Raw genomic sequence first — 21,822 nt, 5'->3', positions numbered from 1 at the left:
AAACATTTATCATCTATATTTTGAATGTTCAGCACAGCTTTTTTATTTTTAATATCCACTGGAAGAGGAACGTAGCAGGATGTACGAAGAGGCGAGAATTGGTTCACGTAAACAGTTAACGTGTGAGGACTTCCACACAGAGACCATCCCGACCCTTTAGCCTCGAAATCGTCATGTTTCTTAACCAGCTCGTTGGTAACTTTATAATAGAAGTTGTCTAAATTTTCGACGTCAGCAAAATAAAGAGTCTGGTTTTTTGTACGATGATAAAAAATACTCGTTGTGCCATCAACTTTCTCGTATTCAGAATACAGAACAACGTATACTTTTATAGAGTTGTTTTCAAGTTTATCTTTTAAAATATTTAGTACAGATGTTTTCGTTTCATCCAAGAAACTAAGGATGTCACGACCTGGTTCTGACTTAATTGAAAAATCCTGGAGTTGGTTGTTGAATGGTTTAATTTTTTTAATGATCTAATTGGTTTGCGTTCATTAGATAATTTAGTTTGCTTGGAAGTGGAAGCTTCCGTTTCTGAATTATCGATTTTCCTTTTCGATGCTTGTCCGGTCCGGTTTGCAAATTTTGAGGTGTTTACTTAAATTTGTGATGCTAATCATCTTTTCGCATCGAGCACAAGGTTTAGAAGGTAACGAACGATTAATTCTCGAACCTGTTTCGCTACATCTTGCCCTGTGTACCGATAAATTGTTCCTTGAGATTAGCTTCCCACAAGTAACACATTCAGTTTTATCATTTTTACGATTGAAACTGGTGGTGGATGCCATTGCTTTCTCCAAAATCACAGAAATCAAAAAGTCTAGTATATATAGCGATACAATTTTCAGGTATGTTATTTTATATAGAATTTCTTGGGTGCGAATACAAAACTCAAGAATTCAATCTACTGTGAATACAATTTTCAGGTATGTTATTTTATATAGAATTTCTCGGGGTGATTACAAAAATCAAAATTCAACTTAACGTGAATATAATTTCCAGGTATGTTATTTTATATAGAATTTCTCGGGGTATCAAGACATCGTGGACTTGGCGAACGCTTACTCCTGCTTGGTGATCTCTTTCTACCCGAAGGATCTCAGGTACCATCGCTTGACCGACATGCGTTTGCGCTTCAAAAACATACGCCCTAGGGAATCCCGACTATTTTCCGATCGCTGTTCAAAAAAACCTTATGGGACAAATCCCCCCACACTGCACGCACGGCCCTTCTTCTCCAGTTGTATGAACGTGGAAACGACTGCGCATCGAAGACGAAATGAACGGGAGAAAGAGTCCCACTTCCCTTGCCCCTCCTCGTTATTGCAGTTGTTAGATATATTGATTTATTTTTGTGTGGTATGCACTACATAACATTTGATTTCCAACCATATAGTATATTACACGCTGGGGGAAGAGGCAATACAGAGTGCAGGTATTTCAAATTAAGTCCTATACATGTCGCAACCGCAAACGTAGTATGGGAACTCGAGGGAGAGAACACCAGACTAAGCGTGGAAAAGTGGGGTTAAATATTGTCATTATCAAGGGAAAAAAAAGGCTTTCATATTACAGTTATTGTACGTATATCATATATGCGTGTGTATGCATCGGGGATCGTCGTATAGTTCTTTTCGATCCTCTCCCCCCTTCATTAAAAAAATATAATATTAACAGATACACGCCACTCACGCTCTTTTTCTCTCCATGCTTGCATTGCATTTGAAACTACTTTTATGCATAGCCTCTGTATTCTGAGTATACAGCATAAAAAAAAGAAATTCGTATAGTATGCTCAAGGTAACTCCATTCCCTCTATTATTTTTTTTTTGAAGAAAAACACAGCAGGCACAGTGCCTGCAATTTTCCTCATTAAGAGATTAAGAGAGATATAATATCTCTTGATTGCAGCCCCGGAGGCGGTAACAAGAAACTAACTTTTCCCCTCCGAGCGTGAAAAAAAAAACTGCGGCGGCTAAAGGAAAAAGAGGGTTGCCGCAAATGACTGTTATTACTAAGCTATCTCCCCGCCTATGGTCCGCGAAAACGAGGTGGAGGCGGGATAAACAGCGGCATCCAAATGACGTGCATCATTAACTTCTTCTCCGACAAGGCCCCGGTGCTTCCGTAGGTGTTTACGCCCTTGACGTTCTTGATTTGTGGTGGAAAGCTTGTGTGCACTGCCGAGGGTTATTTTTGAACTTCAAACCGAGAGACAATTCGAGAAACGGTCCGAGAAACTTGCACTCAGACTCGCATCTACCCTCTAGTCTTATCCACCATATGCAACAAACTACGGTAGCTGGAAAAAAGAAAGTACGGGGGGGATCAAAAGTTTATTTCGCCGGCAACCCGAGCCGCCGTCCACCGATCTCCTTTGGGATCAGCTTCCCTACTTTCAACTCATCAGCGTAGCTAAAATTCTGCAGTTACTTATTTTTCCACCGCGCGCTTAGGTTTGGAGTCGGAGAGAAAGTGCGAGAGAATCATGGGATCTATCGGCGGCGGTTCGTGCTGTCATCCGCCGGTGTTGTTTTTTCCCCCGCGTTGGGCTCGAGATGCTCATCCACTTGACACCAATCGAGACTCGACTGCGCACGTCGGTGCAAATGTTTCACTGGGTCGCAGAGAAACAAGCACGATGCAGAAAGTGCGAGAGATTCATGGGATCTATTGGCGGCGGTTCGTGCTGTCGCCTGCCGGTATTTATGTCGTCCCCGACCGCTGTTCTGTCTCGACCTAGAAAAACTGGAAAAGGAGAGGAAGCTGCTTGCTGGCTCTGCTTTGCTGGTCGGGAGGCAGAGAGAGAAAGTGCGAGGGAGTCCAATCGGCGGCAGTTGAAGCCTCGTTCTCCGGTCGCGGCTTCCTCTCGGACTCGAAGCTCATCCGCGTGGAACTCTCGCGGCGCAGAAATTTGCTTCGACCTAGAAAACATCACCGCGGAAGCTCGTATGTGTGCTGGGTGGAGAGCGGAGATGATAGGATATTTCGGCAGCAGCTAGAGCTGTCGTTTGCCGGTCGAGTTTGGGATCGGCTTCCCCTCGGACTCGAAGCTCATTCGTGTTGAACCGACTCTCCTCGGGATGCTTTGTCGGTGCGAAAAATTATCGCGACCCAGAAAACACATGCAGAGCAAGCCTTTTTTCCCTCTGCCGTTGTTTGACGGCAGAAAACTAAGTTTGGATTTGTCTTACCGTTTTTCTATTGTTTGTTGAATACTGCATTCAGCAGGCGGGGCTATCGTCTATATATTGTGGTCATTTTTTTTCCGTGCATCGCAATTTCGTTATTTGGGTCAAATCTCACTACAAAAAAAAACTGAAAATGTTTTGAGTAGAAAATCACTTGCTGTCTCTCACGTTTTCGATGCTAGCCACCACCAGAAGAGAAGCTTTTTCCGAGCGAACAGTAGCATTACGAGTAAACGGCAAAACTTTACTTCTGCAATAACTGCCGGTAAGTGGAAGCAGTTTAGGTTAAGTTATATCACTGAAGATCGTAAAAATAAAAAAAAAAATCGTAAGAAAAAAGGATAGGTTAAGTTATATCACGTAAGATCGTGATATACCTACAAGTACGAGGTGGGAAAAAAAAGTCGTGCATTGAAACTTGTACTAAAACATCGCTAAACGCTAAAACATCGACAAAAAATTGTCAAAATATGTCAAAAACTGATTTTCAATTGATAAAAAAAGAGGATACCTACAAAGTACTACTTAGAAACGATAAGTTAGCACTACTAATATTGATAAATATATACACTGAGGTGCAAAAAAAACGCAACACTTGAAAATTTTACAGCCAAGGTGATATATTTAATACAAACTCTTTATGACATGCTTGTAATTATAAGTTTTTCAGAAAATTGTGTATTTTCTTCTTGCTACTATATTTCTAACAGAGAAAGTAATTTCTTTAACCAACTCGCCATTAATAACGTAATGTAACGTAACGTAAACTGTACAGTCATTTTGCACACTGAACATTTCCCATGATTTTGGGAAATTTATCTTCCACTTTGATCTCAAACATATTATTCTGACTCCCTGTACCACTTCACGAGATTTTTTTTACTATTCCGATCATATTTAATAACGTGTGTTGTCCCCTCTGCCATCAATTACAGCATGCATCCTGTGAGGCATACTCCTTATGATGGTAGCGATGTCCTGCTGGTTGATTCGCTCCCATTCCTGTCTGAGGACTTCTCGCAGCTCTTGCAGGGTCTCTGGGGCACGATTTCTCCCTAAAATGTCCCAAACGTGCTCGATAGGGTTGAGATCTGGACTACGTGCCGGCGACTCAATAACTTCAATTCCAACATCATTCAGGTAACAATTGACACATTGTGCTACATGAGGACAAGCATTGTCATGCATAAGCATGAAATTCTCACCAATGTAGTGAGCAATGGGAATAACATGATCTCCAAGGATTTCTTGAATGTAGCAGTGTGCCGTGAGTGATCCACCAACCACAAGAACCAGGTCTGTTCGTGCAGTCAAGCATATCCCTGCCCAAACCATCACAAAGCCACTGTTGAATGCTGTCCTTGACGAAAATGTGCACGGTAAATACCTTTCTCCTGTCCTTCTCCAAACATTTTCTCTTCCATCTGGAGATCTAAGGCTAAATCGAGACTCATCAGAGAAGAGAACTGCTCCCCACTGCTCGTCATTCACTATGGTGTCTTGCAAAACGCAAGCGATTCTTTCGATGTTTTCTTGTCAGTTCTGGGCCAGCAGCAGGTCTCCTGGATAAGAGTTTGGCATCATGTAACCTTCTTCTTACAGTCCACTTGCTGACATTCATACCTCTCACTTGTTCAAACTGATTTCTGACTTCAACTGCTGTAATGTGGCGTTTACGGACAACCTTAAGGCGCAAAAACTGGTCATCTCTTGCAGATGTTGACCGCCGCCGTCCAGAATCCGGTCGTCTAGAGTATGTACCAAGTTCTCTGTATCTCTGGATGGTACGTGAAATTGTGGACGGTGTGGTACGCAACACTTGACCAACATAACGCAAACTGCGCCCAGCCTCTACCAATGCAACTGCTTTGGTAGCGTCCTCCGTACTTAATGGCATCTTACTTACTTCAAGTGATGGATTTCACATGCAAAGAAAGAAGACACAATCAGTGAGTGGCAATAATGGCTTATTTGCTTTTGTTGTTGAAACGAACAAATTTTATTGCACAAGAATTCAGCTTATCGTGTATGTCATTGTGGTTGCGTATACACTTTGTTACCATTGTTGGCCATTGTTGAGCTTATTCTGCTGCTAAGTTGTCTTTGTATACATTGTTGTCAATTAAAGTTATAAAAACCTACATAGAAGCACAAAGTAACGGTTAAAATTGATATGTCATCATATTTATCAATATTTTTGAGGTGTTGCGTTTTTTTGCACCTCAGTGTAGAAAGTTATATATGGATGGTATAAAATATATCCCGTGGTATCAGAACAGTAACACGTCATGTGAGAAAATTCAAAGCATTGTAAAAATAAGGAACTGAAAAAGAAAATAATTAACCCAAAATTTGGTAACGTCACAACGGTTAAAACGGACCAAGCCAAAAAGTAAGTTCTGGATTCTTAAGATATTGTAAATAGTAGATGACATGGTTCCAATGAAGTTACAACCTTGGTGACAATGAAGTTCGACCAGAAAGGAATACGTGATTAAATGCACAGAGGCATAGGCGGTGGAATGGGTGACCCGCAGAAGTGACGCATGTGTGTAAGAGGAGGCGTGTGAGCAGACAAGAATCGTGATCCCAGCATGTTGCACCCAAGGTCACGTAAAGAACGAAAACGGGGAACTATACGCGTGACATTGAACTTCGACCAGGTACCAGACCCATACGGATATTCCAGATAGTGGCGCATTCGACGGAAGAATGACATTACGGACACGATAAGGGAGTCCGCCGTATATAAGCGCGTGCTGTGCACCGAGGAACCGCAGTGCATCATCACCATGGCCAGGGGCAAACCTATTGACAACTCCGTGAGGAGAAGAGAGGTGGAGTTGCAACGGGATGGACTCAGTGAACGGGAAATAGGGCGCCAACTGAACTTACCCAAGTCAACCGTCCACTGCATCATCAAACACCACCAAAATACGGGTACTACAGAGCCAGGTAAGGCCCCCGGTCGAAAACGCCTGCTGAGCGTGCGTGACCTACGGATATTTAGGCGCTATATCCAGACCAACAATCATGTTTCTGTGGCCGAATTACGACTGTGGACTCGAGAACGCTTTCACATTGAAGTGTCAACCAGAACCATTCGCCGTTACCTACAGCGATGCGGTTACCGAGTGTACAAGGCAAAACGTAAACCCTTCCTTTCCATGTTGAACAAAGGCAATCGACTACGGTGGGCACGAATGTACCGGGGATGGACATTTCGGCAGTGGAACAGGGTTTTGTGGACGGACGAATCCATTTTCAATGTTGTGTACGGGAAAATACGGAAAACAGTCATTTGTCGGAAGGAGGAACAGAATGAAGCAAAATGTTATGCACGTCGGGTACAGAAACCTGCGTCAGTGATGGTATTGGGATGCATGACGGCATCTGGGGTTGGCCCACTACACGTCTGTTGGGGCATTGTGAATGCACACGCCTATACACGCATACTGGAGCGGCATCTTCCCACAGTGCGAAGGCACCTGTTCCACAGGCGGCGTCTCATCTTTCAACACGACAATGCCAGGTCTCATACAGCGCGGCTGACAAGAGAATGGTTGACTCGTCATCATGTGCGAACTCTGCCATGGCCACCATCGAGTCCCGACCTCTCGCCCATTGAGAATGTGTGGCGTGTTCTTAAGCGACGTGTGCAACAGAGGGGACCCACGACAGTGGCTGCTCTTATCGCCTGCCTGCAGGAGGAATGGCACCGCATCGATGTGGAATACCTTGAACGACTCGTCCGCAGCATGCTCCGACGCATTGCCACAGTTATTCGCCGACGGGGCGGCATCACACCATGGTAAACAGGATTCCCTCTAACAGTGGTCGAACTTCAATGTCACGTGTAGATGGACGAAAATGTTTTATTTTGTGTGGACACCATACATTGCTGCGTTGCAGCGGAAATTTATGTTTTCCTTTGTTCCATGTAGCCTGCTGAATAAAATATGTTCAGGATATGCATGTGTTCTCCTTCTTTCACAACGCACTCCTATATTTGTGACTGGTCGAACTTCATTGTCACTAAGGTTGTAGGATCATTATTAACGAAATATACATAATAAAATGGATGAATGGATCAAGGCAACATAGTGACGCATGTTCAACTCTCACGAGTCAAGGTTGATTTGTGCCTGCATACTCCTGACGTATAGCATAAATAAACGGTTAAAATTAAGTTTCAAATTAGTAATATGATAACAGTAACGGGAAAATGGGACAAAAATATTTCATGAAATTTTGGTTCGTTCGCGATTGACTGATTCAATTTTTCCGTGGCCAGACGAAGGTCAGTCCAATCAGGAAGAATTACATTTGAAAAATTAACAGAGGTATTAAAAAGGGGAGAAATTGAACGGATTTTATCATCAAAAATCAATTGATCAAAATTGTTATAATTACAGAGAAAAGATGTTCCTTCAGACCCTGTTATTGTACTGTGTGTATTTCAATTGCCATTTAAAGTTTGTGTTTGGAGGAATTTTCCTGTTCCGGAAACTAGCACTCCTGTTCGAGTTCGAACTTTCGTGAGGTGGCCCCCGACGTTGGATTTTATTTCGGTTAAACAGGAAATGGTGGAATTATGAAATACAATATTTGTTAAGCATTTAATATTATCGTGAATTGAGAGCTCCGTATAAATACAAACGTAAATAAAGGAATTAAATTTACAATGACTATCAAGAATTTCTACGATGAGTTGACCATTATGTTCTATTTTATACGATTATTGGGGAACCTTAACCCGAAGCCATTTATTATCAACAAAAGTTCCAACATTGATAGTCCGAAAAACGGGAGAAATAGCGGTAAGAGGTAAATTTGGAGTTTCTAACAAAATATGAAAGGAATGAGTGGATAAATCATAATTATCATAATTAACAAGGTAGACATTGGTCAAAGCGTAAAAGAGACAAAGATCCGTCATATATAAGGTGTCCTTAAAATCAGAATGAAGACACAGAAAAACACGGAGCCAATCGGGAGAAATCATATGATAAGATAGTTTATTCATTGATAAATCGGTTACCATAAAACCGTTGGCAAAATAGGGGTGCGCATTTGTCTCTCTTATGTAAAATGTAAATTCAAAGGTGAAACTAATCTGGGTTATTGATTTAGAAAACATTTCGTGGTTATCTTTGAAATAATTTACGGATCTGAGAACAAAACGAAACAAAAATTTAAGGCATTCCGTTAAACAGAAAAAAGAGAAAAAAACTACTCTACGTCATGCTAAAACCCGCCGTGTATTTTCTTTTCACTTAGCATAAATGCTCGCGGCGTAAGATATTACACTTAACCCATGACAACTGTAGTCATCTAGATCCTGTTCTTTGAGTTTTTAGCCTAACAGGGTAAACAAAAAAATACTACTCTCTATGGTTGCATTGGGAATTCAAAAAAATATATAAACGGAACCGTAAACGAAACATAATGACACCGGTCCGGTAGAAAATGTATAGGATTTGGCGTGGGCAGTCACAATCAGCCGGGTTGATGTTGTGCGACGATTTCCTTATCACACACGTTCCTCTCGTATGATATGCTTCCACTAGATTCTATGACATGTGGGAGATTAAAATATAGACATAATAACTCGCTATTACCTACTTTACGAAAAATTAACACGGAATTAATCTGTAAGACGTAATTAATTTCATTCGTGAAACTTTTGAAAAATCTGAAGGAACGAGAAAAAATCGCATAAATAAGCGCCCTCGAAGAGGCTCTTATTAACGCCTCGGTTTGAGGCTAGAAATTTAGTGTCGAAGCCACCTGTGTTTAAAGTTCATCTGCAGCAAATTCCGCATCCATCCCGACACTTGATGAAAGGAACGATGTCATCAAATTCTCTCTCTCGGAGACTGAAATAGGATATGCTTCTTCCGCTAGCGCGAAGCTGAAGCATAAACTGAGCACCGAAGTGGCCTCGATGATGAGAACTGCGAGAGAAGTGAATTCAGCATAAAATTTTAACTCGAGAACTGTAGCTAAAAAAACATCTTTCAATTCTGCTGGAAGTTTCATCTGAATCGGAGGGAAAGGGGGGGAAGGTATATGGCGGCCGTTCTGGATGGACAGAGCTCCTGTGAGTGATGACCAATAGCAGGAACGTTTTCTTCCTCTGCGAGGAACACGACGATAGAAACGTAGGACAGGTAACGAGGGAGGCGGTGCCAAGGAGCAAATAAGAAGAGGAAGAGAGTACCTTTCATGAACTTTTGTTTCTTGATGTAACTTGATTTCCGAGAGACGTAAAAGAGGAGAGAAAAGAGAAAAAAGGGCGTAAGTTAGCTCTGCGCCCCAAGCTGCTACGAACTTGGTTGCATAACTGCATAGGGAGTGCGTGGAAAAGCAGCTTGATTATATGTCGTCATAAAACATGTTTTGAATGAAGGGGACAATTGGTTCAGAATGGGGTTGGGGGTCCTCGGTTCGAGACACAAGTACGTTTTGCGTTTTCACCGTAACTTCTTTAACTGTCTTTACTTTAACAGGATTAGTTTGAACAGAGCAAGATGAGGTTTTAGCATCTAACTTTAACGGATTAGAGGTTTGACATGCAAATTAGAAGTAATAAATATCGAAAGAACTGCATCGTGTTTAATTAGGTAGCAATTATTGAACCTAAACGTGCTTAAATTACCACAACTGTTATTCTTAGTCATTATTTTAAAAAATGAATTACTTTTCGGCCAATAAATGTCAAATTAATAAATTTAGTAAATCACATATTTTTTACAGAGAATATATTTAAATTAAAATTTCTCGGGTTTTCTAGTTTAATTTTAGAAACATCTAAATTAGTGCAATGTAAAATAGGAACTTTTCAAGGAGGGGTCAATAAGATAATAGTCAAACTGTCAGCCGGGAATAATTTTAACTGAAAATAAACAAGAAATAATATATTTCGTCAAATGCATTAAACTTCACACCTTGCTTATTACTAGCACAAATGACATGTTTAAATGAGAACTTGGTTTTCTGCTTCATTTTAATCGGCTTACGCAGACTTCTTTCTACATTTAAGACTAAATGTCATGGGGACATTAACATTTCTTACGTTATTAACTATAATAACGGGTCTTTCACACAACTACCGGTAGTTTTAATATACACAAAGAAAAGAGGAATGTACACTAGATGATGCTCGTGCCGCACTTTCGTTGCTTTAATTAACTAAATAAGCTCACTGACAACATATTTAATTATTTTCATAACTCATGCTTGGATGGAAGAAATGCGTATTTATTTCAGAGCGTATTTATAAATAACTTCATATATAAAACATGCAATTGCCTAACAAAATAGTTTTACATCTACAAGAAAACAACAATGGTGCGTACATTAGGTTTGATAACTTTGGCGAGAAAACGAATTCACCTATTGATACGTTAGGGAGATGGAACGAAAAATAAGATAAAATAAAAAAATGAGAAAATTAAGATCCACACAGAAAGTAAACAATTACGAAATGTGCTTTGGGATACTTATGGGCGGTCACTGGTTTGAAATCTTCCTCTTAAAGAGATACAATATTCGTTTCTTCCTCACCCCCTGAAGGGCGGTGATAGCCTTTTAACCTTTGGACCGCGACTAAATCGGACACAATCTGGCTCCGTTTATTTTTGTATTCCACTAAATAGGAATTGGTATTTTTCTTTCTTATTATTACCGCCGGCCCAGAATAAACACATGAAAAGCACTTAGCCGTATTTACCTTCTGAGTGGGGTTATATATTAAAACAAATTCATCAGGAGTATAACTTTTTGCTTGATGACGCCTGTCATAATACTTCTTTTGGGACTCAAATCGTTTACATAAATATTCATGAGTCGCGTCTCGTGCCTTGTTTAGCCTTTCAAGTTTGTCTGTGTTTGCACTATTTTCGCAAGGATCTGCATGAAGCATACTTTCCCAGGGCAGACGGGTTTCGAACCCATGCATGAGGTAAAACGGGCCAAATCTACTCGAATACCCGCGTGTAATATTATACGTAAACACTGCTGGCTATAGATAGGTAATCCAGTCATCGTGTTGTGGGGTTACAAACTGGGTTACTGGATAACCCAGTGACCTCTCTCTTCTAAGCCTAAGGTGTGATTATACGCAGTAACATACTTTAACTGAATACCGAGTTTAGCACTAAGTTCTTTAAATACAGAGGAATTAAATGAACCACCCCTATCAGAGTTTAAAATTCTAGGGTATCAAAATCTTAATATTATGTGCTCGTAGAGAAAGTTAGCAGCCGTTTGAGTAGTGGTATCGACAACAGAAGGAGCAAGCATATAGCGGGTACCGAAGTCCATGTAGGATAAAATGTATTTACATTTATTTTGGCCACTGGGTGGGAAAGGACCCACGAAATCCATAGCTAGGCGTTCAAGAGGGTGACAGCTCGAAAAGGTATCTAGCTCGCCTTGTGGCAACCCTGTAGGGCGATTGTTTGGTTGACAAGATAAGCACTGGCAACATTTGTCCTGTATAAAGCGTTTCATGTAGGGAAAATATATGCGATTGAACGCATTGTAATATGTTTTAGTAAACCCTAAATGACCACCACCACACGGGTGAGAATGTAATTATTCTACTGCAGTATGACGTAAGTACTTAGTTATACAAAGTAATTTCTCACTTCCCCACCCATCTGATGGTTCCTGTATAAAAGACTATTTTCCAGCACATAATAAAAAGCCTGTCTTTCGAAGGGGGGTTGGGGGTCATCTGCACCCTCCCAAACTTTTATGAATCCTGAAAAAAATGAGTCATCACGCTGGTGTTTTCCCTCATCTATTGATTCATCCTGGAGAAGAAATATACGAGGCTTGCCCAATTCAACGATTCGTCGTTCGGAGGGTTGGGTCACTCCCTGCTAATAGCGTCGAAAATATTTTGTGTAGATCTACAATGAATGACCGTGAAATCGTATGAATCAAGCACTGTACTCCACCGCGAGAGCTTTGAACTCAAGTTACGGGTGGTACGCAAATAGGTGACTGCTTTATTGTGTGTTAAAAGTTCGAAGTGTTTACCAATTAAATAGAACCTAAAGGTTTTGAAGGCATACAGAACCGCTGATACTTCTAGTTTCATGATGGACAATTTTTCTTCTCCTTTTTTGAGTGTTCTACTTGCATATGATGCAGAAAGGAAATCATTATTTGCATTTGGCTGTGTTAAAATAGCACCAAGAACTTTTAGACTTGTGTCACAGTAAACGCGTGTTTCTTTCGAAGGGTCATAGGTTAGCAAAACGGGGGCAATTATTAAAGCGTGTTTTAAGTTGGTAAAATCTGTTTCTTGGTCTTCCCCCATACAAATTTTTTGACTTTGCCCAAGAGGGACTGGAGAGGTTGGGCCTTCTCTGAAAAAGATGGGACGTATCTATGGACATATGAACATAAACCCAAAAATCGTTTAGCTTGTTTTGTGGTGGAGGGGGTGAGGTAATTCTTAACAAAGGAAATAATACGATCACTCAAGCGTAGGCCATAACGCCCCACCATATGTCCAAGGGCGAGAATCACAAAATAATCAAATTTGCAATTCTGTGGAGAGATTTTTAATCCAGAGTTTCGTAGACAGTGAAACAATTATTCGAGTGTTGTCAACATTTCATTAAAAGTATGGCCCCAGGTAAATAAATCATCCATGTCAAAGGCGAAGTTATCACTTTGCATGCCGCTACATGCGAGTTGAACTGTCCTGTTCATCGCTGCGGGACATGTAATATGACCCTGACTTAAAACATTAAATTCAAAATGACCTAGGTTGGGAATAGAGAACGCTGTGTACTGTCTTCTGTTCGTGGAATCTGGTAAAAACCTGAACGTAAATCTGTGCTAGAGTAGTATTGCTTTCCTAAAACTCGCTGTAGGTGTCAGCATCTGTTACGCTGTTCAACTGATTCCTTAATCACGCCAGGTTTGAATTATGTAACTCGGAAGTGCTGTGCAAGCGAGCAGACACCGTCGACACATACACAGTTCTCATGTTCCGCCAATTGTGGATTAATGTCAAATTTGGATATATCCACTTGTGGGATATCGTTATTTTCTGGTTGCTCTTTAGTTAAATTGATTGTTACAGAACTATTTTCCTGATCCACCCTTGCCAGCTCACAAGACTCTGCGCCACCGATCCGAGTACCTTTGCGAATTACAATTCTCTAATTCAAAGGGTTCGATACCCAAATTAGTTGTGTGGCAGAGTTGAGTATCGACCTTGGTACCATTATGCCAGATTTACCCAGAAAATTTGCATCCGGCTCTAGTAAATTTAAATTCTGATATTCTGTGTTGACTAATTCTAAAGGGGCGCACAAATGTGATCTTGGTTTCACAACAATTCGTTTAGATGCCACATATTCAGGTTCAATAGTATGTACAAGCAATCCTGCCAATTTAACAGAAACATCAAAAGCTTTCTTCGAATCAAACCGAATGCGATTGCGTGGGGGAGTGCCAAATCTGCTCAAAGCCAATTTATTACTTTCAAAATGTAAATTTGCATTTAGGGCTTTGAGAAAATCATTACTAAGGATAGTATGATGACCAAAATCTTGTACCACCCTGAAGGGGTGAATAAATGTAAATCCATTTAGAGAAAAATCTAAAAGTACAATTTATTTTATTGTTAAACAATTATTCGTGACACCTTTAACTAGAGTGTTGATTTTATACCTCTTAGCATGGGCAGGAATACCCTTGTCACTTGTTACACTTATTTGGCACCCACAATCAACAATAAACCTTTGACGTTCCCCATTTACATTGGCACTTACATAAATGAGGTCTTCAGACGGGAAAGTAGAGACTAAGATTTTTTTACTGTCCGCAGGTATATCTCCATTACTTGCGGCTAATTGGCGTTTAAATCTGATGGATTTTGCAGACAAAATTCTTGGTGGTGGTTAGGAAAACCACATTTATAACAAAGCTGTGGGCCACGCCGGTAACTTTGATCGGGACGACCGCGGGGGCTCGTGTCCTTCGTCCCCGGCCACACTGAAATTTGGAACGGTTCTGAGACCGGCCGTTGTTTGGACGATAACCTCTACTTCCCCTGCCCTGAGAGTCTCGTCTGTTGTTATTTGAACTCCGATTGTGATTAAAATTACCCCTTTAATAATTTTGGCCTACAGTTTGAAAATTGTCATTATCATGTGACTGCGTAACTTCCTCGACTTTTAACGCTAGGTTGCTGGCCTGCTTAGCCAACGCTTCTACAGTGGACGATTCTGAAGCAGGGAGAGACGATTGTTGTCTTTTGACAAAGTCCAATTCAGTTTGTAAGGCTTGCAGCTGGTTAGTCATTTCTGGATTAGCGCTAGGTGTAGATTCCGGAACAACCGCCGTAGTGCTAACTACGGGGTTTTGTTGAGGAATGCGCAACTCAGCCGGAGACGGAAAAAGAGTTTCCTTCTTAGCCGTATGCAAGAGCTCTTGCACTGTTCTACGGTGCATAAGGAACTTTGCTTTTTCACATTCTCTAAGATCTTTCAAAAGCTCCGGGACTGAGTTATATTGTTTTTTTGTATATTTCTCTTATAAATTCCGGTTGGAGACCTGCGTTGATATACTTAAGCTGCTTATTCACAGCCATGTTAGGGTCCATCTTAAACAGGAGGGTCTGTTTATCCCTAACGTAAGATGATACCGGTTCATTGTCCCTGTGGAACCGATATCTGATCTGCTCCTCGATCTGCAGCTGATCAAGGGAGCCTGTGAACTCATCAATTAGCTTTTTCTTGATGTCCTCATAGCTAACTAAATTGACGCCTTGTTGCTGGCTAATTGCATTAAACCAGCGTAGGGCTGGGCCACTGAACAACGCCGGAAACATTTGTCTCTTTTTCGTCTCTTCCCAATTATTCAAAATCGCCGCACTTTCAACACGATCTAAGAATTAAGTAACATCCTCCCCCGAGTCACCCTGAAACTGAATGTTCTTGAAAAAGAGGGGATGAACAAAAGGTATTTGAGCCATGGTGGCTGGATCGATAAGAACTGTGGGGCGATTATCAATTTGAATATTAGCCTTCGCGCGTGCGCGACTTCTAGTTAATGGAGGACTTCTGATTGGGGTGGATGGGGCACAAGGTAAGCCCTCCACATCGAAAGGTGTACCAACAGCATTATTGGGTAGAATGAAGAGCCTATCTAAGGTGGTATCAAGCTCGTCCTCTAAGTCAATTAATGACATAAAGCATTTCTAACAATGGTGACATACATTCTTTAAAAAGCAGAACCCCCAGTTAGTAGAAAAAATTCCGCGGAGAAACAATTCTAGCATGGCATTAACGAATTTCAATTTTCATTTATTTCAAAGTGAAGTAACTGAAAATTCTACAAGCCCAAAGCAATTTCGATGTCTGTTCAAGAAAACTAATCTAGGACGCTTCACATTTCAAAAATAATGAAAAGGCCGGCATCAATCCACCACCTATCGTTTCAACATGAACGCGGCGATCTTAAATAGGGATGCACAGTTGGGAGCTGAGAAGACTGCGAGTGCGGGGTGAGGTTCGGGGTGAACGGGGAGGAAGTGTGGGGATAGTAGCTTTGACTTGGTGTTCAATTTTTCAGTTATGCCAGACATGCAGAAGTCCCTGTAGGAAAGGGTGAGAATCTGATAATGGAATCGCGACTTACAGTGTGAGGTGCAGTCTGTCGTTCGGAAAAGTTCGGAATCATTGGTGAACCTCCAGCCTCGGGACATCTCAAAGACCAGAAACGGCATAGGAACACTTCTTCCGTGTTTTCGGAAATAAATTTGTTTTAAAAATCGAATGAATGTTCTGGCGTGTGTGTATAAGTAAATGTATATGTATAGAGCAGACTATATCTAGTCAACTGGGTCGGTGAAGGTTAACTATCAATAGAATTAACACGTAAGGAAAAGCGGAAAAGCCGGCTCGGGGCTGAACAAAGGTTTATTCAGATTTTTTTATTTGAGGGGTGTAAGTTTGTGTTTATGGGTGTGAATAGGTATACTTAGAGCCAAAACAACCATAAATTTGTCCTTTTATAAAAATTGTGTGGGATGTTAGGGCGTAGTTGGTGGATAAATCACTGGAGCCCAGACATTACAACTTCATATTCCTTAATCCGAAAGTTGCAGAAAAGCGATGCTACATACCAAAATGTAAATACAAACGAGAGAGAAAATGGACTACTCTGCATAAGTTAAAATTAATTGATCCATGTCCAGGAAAGAAGCATTAACAAAGCACTAGGAAATACGCAAAAAGCACGCACAAACCCTTACTTTCTTAGTCACGTTGGAAGTAGATTTCATTGATTTGTGAAGTTTTACTCCATTATTAGTATTGCTTTCACTTGTTACTACGTAATATGTTCCATTCATTTGCAATGCGTTTTCGTACCATTCCTTTTTTATTTATGCCGCTGCCACCCTGAATGGAAGACGAGCTGGCTGCACACTGCGACAACAGGCAGGTCAGTTTCGCATTCCTCAGCCTCGCAGTCTTGTCAGCTCCCAACTGTAACTTGCCCCTCTCGATTATTACTATTGATGGTAGTGACAGCCCTCAACGGGCCAGGTACAAATATCTAACTTAACATTAATATAGACTCATGATTAGGTTTCATACTGCACTGAGCAATGCGGATGGCAGATAAAGGGTGTAGGATAGCTTTCTCTATTCGGTTTAGATCTTCCACCTCCTACTACGTTAAAAGGGGTACGCAGCTTCCTTGGATGTTGTGGATTTTTCACGTGTTTCGTTCACTCTCTCAGTTTAAAAGTTAAACCCCTAACTGACCTGACCAAAAATGGGGCCCCATTCCGCATGGGTGAAACCCAGGTGGCAGCTTTTAATAAATTAAAGCAGTGCTTTTCTTCCGCCCCTGTGTTACGTCATTTTGACCCACAGTTTCCCATAGAATTACACTGTGATGCATCTAAATTAGGTTTTGGATCTGTCCTTTGTCATCCCATACGTTACCCTAATAATAGCTTGAAGACTTTGGTATAGCCGATTTCTTACTGTTCACGTTTGTTCACAGGCGCACAAGTGAATTACAGTATATTCGAAAAAGAAGTGTATTGTATAGTTTTCTCAGTTATGCATATTCGTCCGTATTTGACTGACACATTTTTCACCGCCGTGGTCGATAATTCAGGTGCGTGTTTGCAGCAGCGTAGCCGAGACTTAACCGGACGCTTATCGCGTTGGTCTTTACGGCTTTCCGAATTTCGATTCCAGATAAGACACAAACTAGGACGTTTACATTGCGTCCCAGATTGCGTCAGTCGATCGCCAGTGACCGAGCTCTCTGATGAAGAAAGAGATTACGTTGATAATGGAGACATGGTAGAATTGCTTGATGATGATGAACAAACCAACTATTCCATTTTTGTTCCATCGAACTCTGAACCTAATGAGCGACAAGAAGAAATCAGGAAAAACAATTAGCAGATCCCGAATTTCGTGCCCCCATTTCACTCAAACCGCGCGATCCAGACCACCTAAGCGTTAGATACTATACATTAGATTAAAGAGTCCTATATAGGTTAAATAAGAATCGGAAATTGCTAGTTATTCCCACAAATATGATAGCAGATGTTTTGTCAGACGTACATGACAGTCCATACACTGTAGGTCATACAGGACAGAGCAAAAGTCTTCAAAAGGTATTTGAGCGTTATTACTGGAAAACTGCTCGTAAAGATGTACTTCATTACGTCCGTTCTTGCCCAATTTGCCAAGAAAAGAATACGCCCACAGGAAAACAACAAGGTTTTTTACACCCTCTTCCTGGGAAATGTAGGTGAGGGATGGTCATCTGATATTTTTGGCCCGATCACTTCTTGTTGTGGAAAAAAGTATATTACATTTGGTGTTGATCTCTTATCTTCATGGGTCGTGGCCCAACCACTGAAAAGCATTTCTGCTAAACTAGTCGCGAACTGCTTTGTTCACAAATCTTTTACAGTTGTTGACCCCATCCGGTCCATACTAACTGACCGTGGATAAGTATATAAAGCTTCGCCGGTCGAAAATGTGGTGGCAGAATTAAAAAATAAACATCTGAATACAAGTGGTTACCACCCTCAAACAAACGGGAAAGTAGAAAAGTTAAACAAACTGTGGCCAATGATAAGTAAGTATATCTCCTAAAAAAAAGATTGGGTCTCATATCTAGTTCTTTGTGTATATGCTTATAATGATAGTCCATTAGAGGGAATCGGTTTTTCGGCCTATGAAATTATGTTAGGGCGCAACCCCCAATTTCCTCTAGAAATTGCCCTCAATGCAACTCCAAAGACAAAAACACCGATCACTTTCGAAAAAATATTTCAGATAAGCTAAGGCGAAAATATGACGGTCCGTACCGTATAATTCTTATCAATGGTAGAAATGTATACGACGTAGAGAAAGTCAAAGGTAAAAAGGTCTTACGAGTCAATCTAGCTCGAATGAAGAAATTTTGGTCACGAGATATAGTTTATATGACATAAAAGGATTAAATACGTGTGTAAATACGTGTGTAAATACGCATCGGATTCTTGAAGCTTACGTGGTAGGTGTTATCACTTTCCAATTACAAGCACCTAACACGAAATCTATAAATCTTGAAAATTGTTCATCTTTCGCTGAATGGCCCTGTATATGAGAAAAAGTAAGAACGCAAAACTAGCTAAAATTCCAACCCGAAACCATTCGTTTAATCTTTCAACTTACAACAGTGTCAGGCTAATTTTCCTCCGGCCTTTGAAAAAGCTCGGATGAATGTAGCGACCGAGCTAAACTTATCTGCTTCCGGCAGGAGCCGTGAAGACTTCGTCAATTTCACCGCTATAAAGCACCCAAACGAAAATACATGCAATTGTCTTTATCCCCCTCGTCTTTTTTTATTTCAGGACTTACATTTTCGAATATACTATATAACACGGAATTAGAAAATGAAGGTACGAATGTGATTTATCTTTCATTTGCCTGATCGGCTACTAGCAGCAGGACTTTTAATTACATCGATAAACTATGCTTCTTTCTTAGTTAAAAGTCTTCCCCGTGGGATAGGATTTATTTTGGCGCCTTGCTACACGATAAAAGTACATAGCCTTGCATGCTACATTCTAATTTTCGTTAGACACGACTAACCTACCTACAGATGACGAACTATCGCTTTCTTTACCCATTATTATCAAATCGTGCTGTATGATACTAGATTAGAGATTATGCTCAGTTACTTCTTATACTCTAATTGTGTGTTAGTAAATTAGATGTAATGTATTTTGGCTTATTTTGACTCTCCTTATGTCTCACGGTAAAATTATTGCAGACGATGTTGCATTGCTAATTACGTCTCATAGACCTCAATTCCAGTCAGTTGTCGAGGAATTAGCGACCCAATTAAATGTGACAGTCTCTAAAGTGCTACAAACCCATAAAATTAAGAAAATCAACCAGAATTTTTTGCTTAAGTACAAAACACAAACAGCAACGAATTTTTTTGACGATTGCACAGAAATTGTAGGAAACTTTGTGAGCATTCACATTAAAGCAGGCATTTACAGACAATTTCCTATTAATACGACTCTAAAACTAACGACGATGTAATACAGTTCCTGAAAGAACTGGATGAATTCTTGCAATGGGCTAGTTCTTAAATGAGATCTCCATTTCTCACAATCCCCGAGTACCATTTTGTATAGGCCTATACATCCCATAAAGTTATTTTCAATTTCCAAGCATACCTATATTTTCTGCAGAGAGTTTATATTTGTGTATTGCTATTAGCTTGATGAGAAACGCCTCTGTAGCGTTAGATTCTGTATTCAATAAGTAATCCTTTTAAGTGTCAGTATTTGAAACTAAATTCCCCTCTGCTCAGGTAATGGCCATTAACATAGAAATTTGGATAACCAGGTTGGGATATGATAATTTTACTTTGCTAGAAGTAGGCAGTATCGCCTCTTATGTATGTGAAGACGCAATTCAAAGTGAACTTTTCTTGTTCATTAAATACGTCCAAGCCTGCGACGCTAACTTGACAGAAAAAGAGTACTTTTTGTTTTCATCGTTTTTAAAGTTACGTGATTTTGTAGCAACATGTTATGAGAAATACTCATTGAACTGAAAGTTTGATTGCAATTTTCGTATCGCTGATAAGACATAGGACTTCCTTGCTTATTAAAAAGGTTAGCTTCACAATGGATGTAGACATGGATGAAGCAGATGAAGTATTTCCAGTCTCTCTACGATTCCCTTTCTTCATTCTCCAGTAGGGAATGAAATATTTAATATTGATGTGCGCTTGGATGAAGGTATTCATCGCCTTACGATTTTGATTTTGACCTGCCAGATATTGTTTCATCCCCGCAACAAATACGAATGACAGACGCGGTAAATATTCAACTATTGTTTGTTCCACCTACCTACGATGGTAAAGTAGAGGCCCTCCTCTACAATTTTCTGGTCTTTGATTTTCCCATAATGTTTGTTGCACCTCGCAACCCCTATATTCACGAAGGTTTTAATGTGTTAGATATAGTCTTACCTCGAGGAAACCCCTCCTATGTATTGTCATTTCTGACCTAATTATATTTTTGAGACTTGAATTAACACGCCTTCTCTCTCTCTCCTTGCGAGAGGACTGGCTTCGAGACTACACAGTCTATCGGACGAAGTATTCACCGAATCATCAAGAATGAATGTGACCTATGGATCCTACACATACACTTTGATTAGACAGATGGTATTCTACATTTTTGATCCTTATACCTGGAGGCCCGACTCGGCCTTTATGAGGAATAAACTTTTTCCTATGCCTCCATTATAAGTAGATTCTTTAGGTTAAGTTGATTATTCCATTTTACATGTGTTACTGTTTATTTGAATTCTTGTGTTATTTTCTCTGTATAGTTATATGTTCATCAATTTTCTTCAGGGATTACCGTTTTTGCTTCGAGACGAAGCAATACCTGATAAGGGGAGTGATTCGTAGTGGAAATTTTGTCACTCGTACGTTTTTAGTTCCAGAAATGTCCGTGTCACTCCTTCTGTTACTTTTCATTTTGGACTAGACGTGGTCTAGCCCGACCATAAAATTGATGCCTGAAGCATACTGGAAACAGCTCCCGCAGGTCACATTGTACGAGGGTAGTGTCCCTCTGACATACATCGAAGATCTCATGCCGTCTATGGTTATCAACCCACCAATACTGGACCCTACCAAAGGGGTACAGATCAATCAGGTTGACGCATATCATGATATGGAGGTATTCAAAACACTGGATATATTGGTAAGTGATTATCAATCTTTAATGTTAACGCATCTAAATACCACAGGATTGGTATTCACCACTCCTACAGATGACTTTGGAAGAGTTAAAAGAGGCTTAGGTCTAAATTTCATTGGAAACTTTTCAAGTTGGTGTTGTGGAATTGTCAGTGAACAACAATTCCAACATCTCTTAGTAAACGAACGAACACTTAATTCTGAACTTCATAAAATTACTTCAAGCTTAAAAGGAGAACACCAGCAACTACATGTCCTAAGAACTCAGATTCGTGAATCCATTAGTCAGACAAACGATACACTTGTAACCATGGAAAAACAAATAAATCTCCTACGAACTAGA

General features: G+C 40.4%; 1 protein-coding gene across 1 annotated transcript; it reads right to left on the bottom strand.

Moving 5' to 3' along the window:
• Positions 1-4,674: 4,674 nt before the first annotated feature.
• On the bottom strand, positions 4,675-5,088 carry LOC145996728 (uncharacterized). The gene has a single exon (XM_083133255.1). The coding sequence runs from the start codon at positions 5,086-5,088 to the stop codon at positions 4,675-4,677; it is 414 nt and encodes a 137-aa protein (XP_082989381.1).
• Positions 5,089-21,822: the final 16,734 nt, after the last annotated feature.

This window comes from Lepisma saccharinum, chromosome 13, assembly GCF_977018435.1.
Source record: "Lepisma saccharinum chromosome 13, izLepSacc3.1, whole genome shotgun sequence".
Classification (NCBI taxonomy): Eukaryota; Metazoa; Arthropoda; class Insecta; order Zygentoma; family Lepismatidae; genus Lepisma; species Lepisma saccharinum.
The sequence above is the reverse complement of the archived record's forward strand: the minus strand, read 5'-3'. Positions and strand labels throughout refer to the sequence as shown.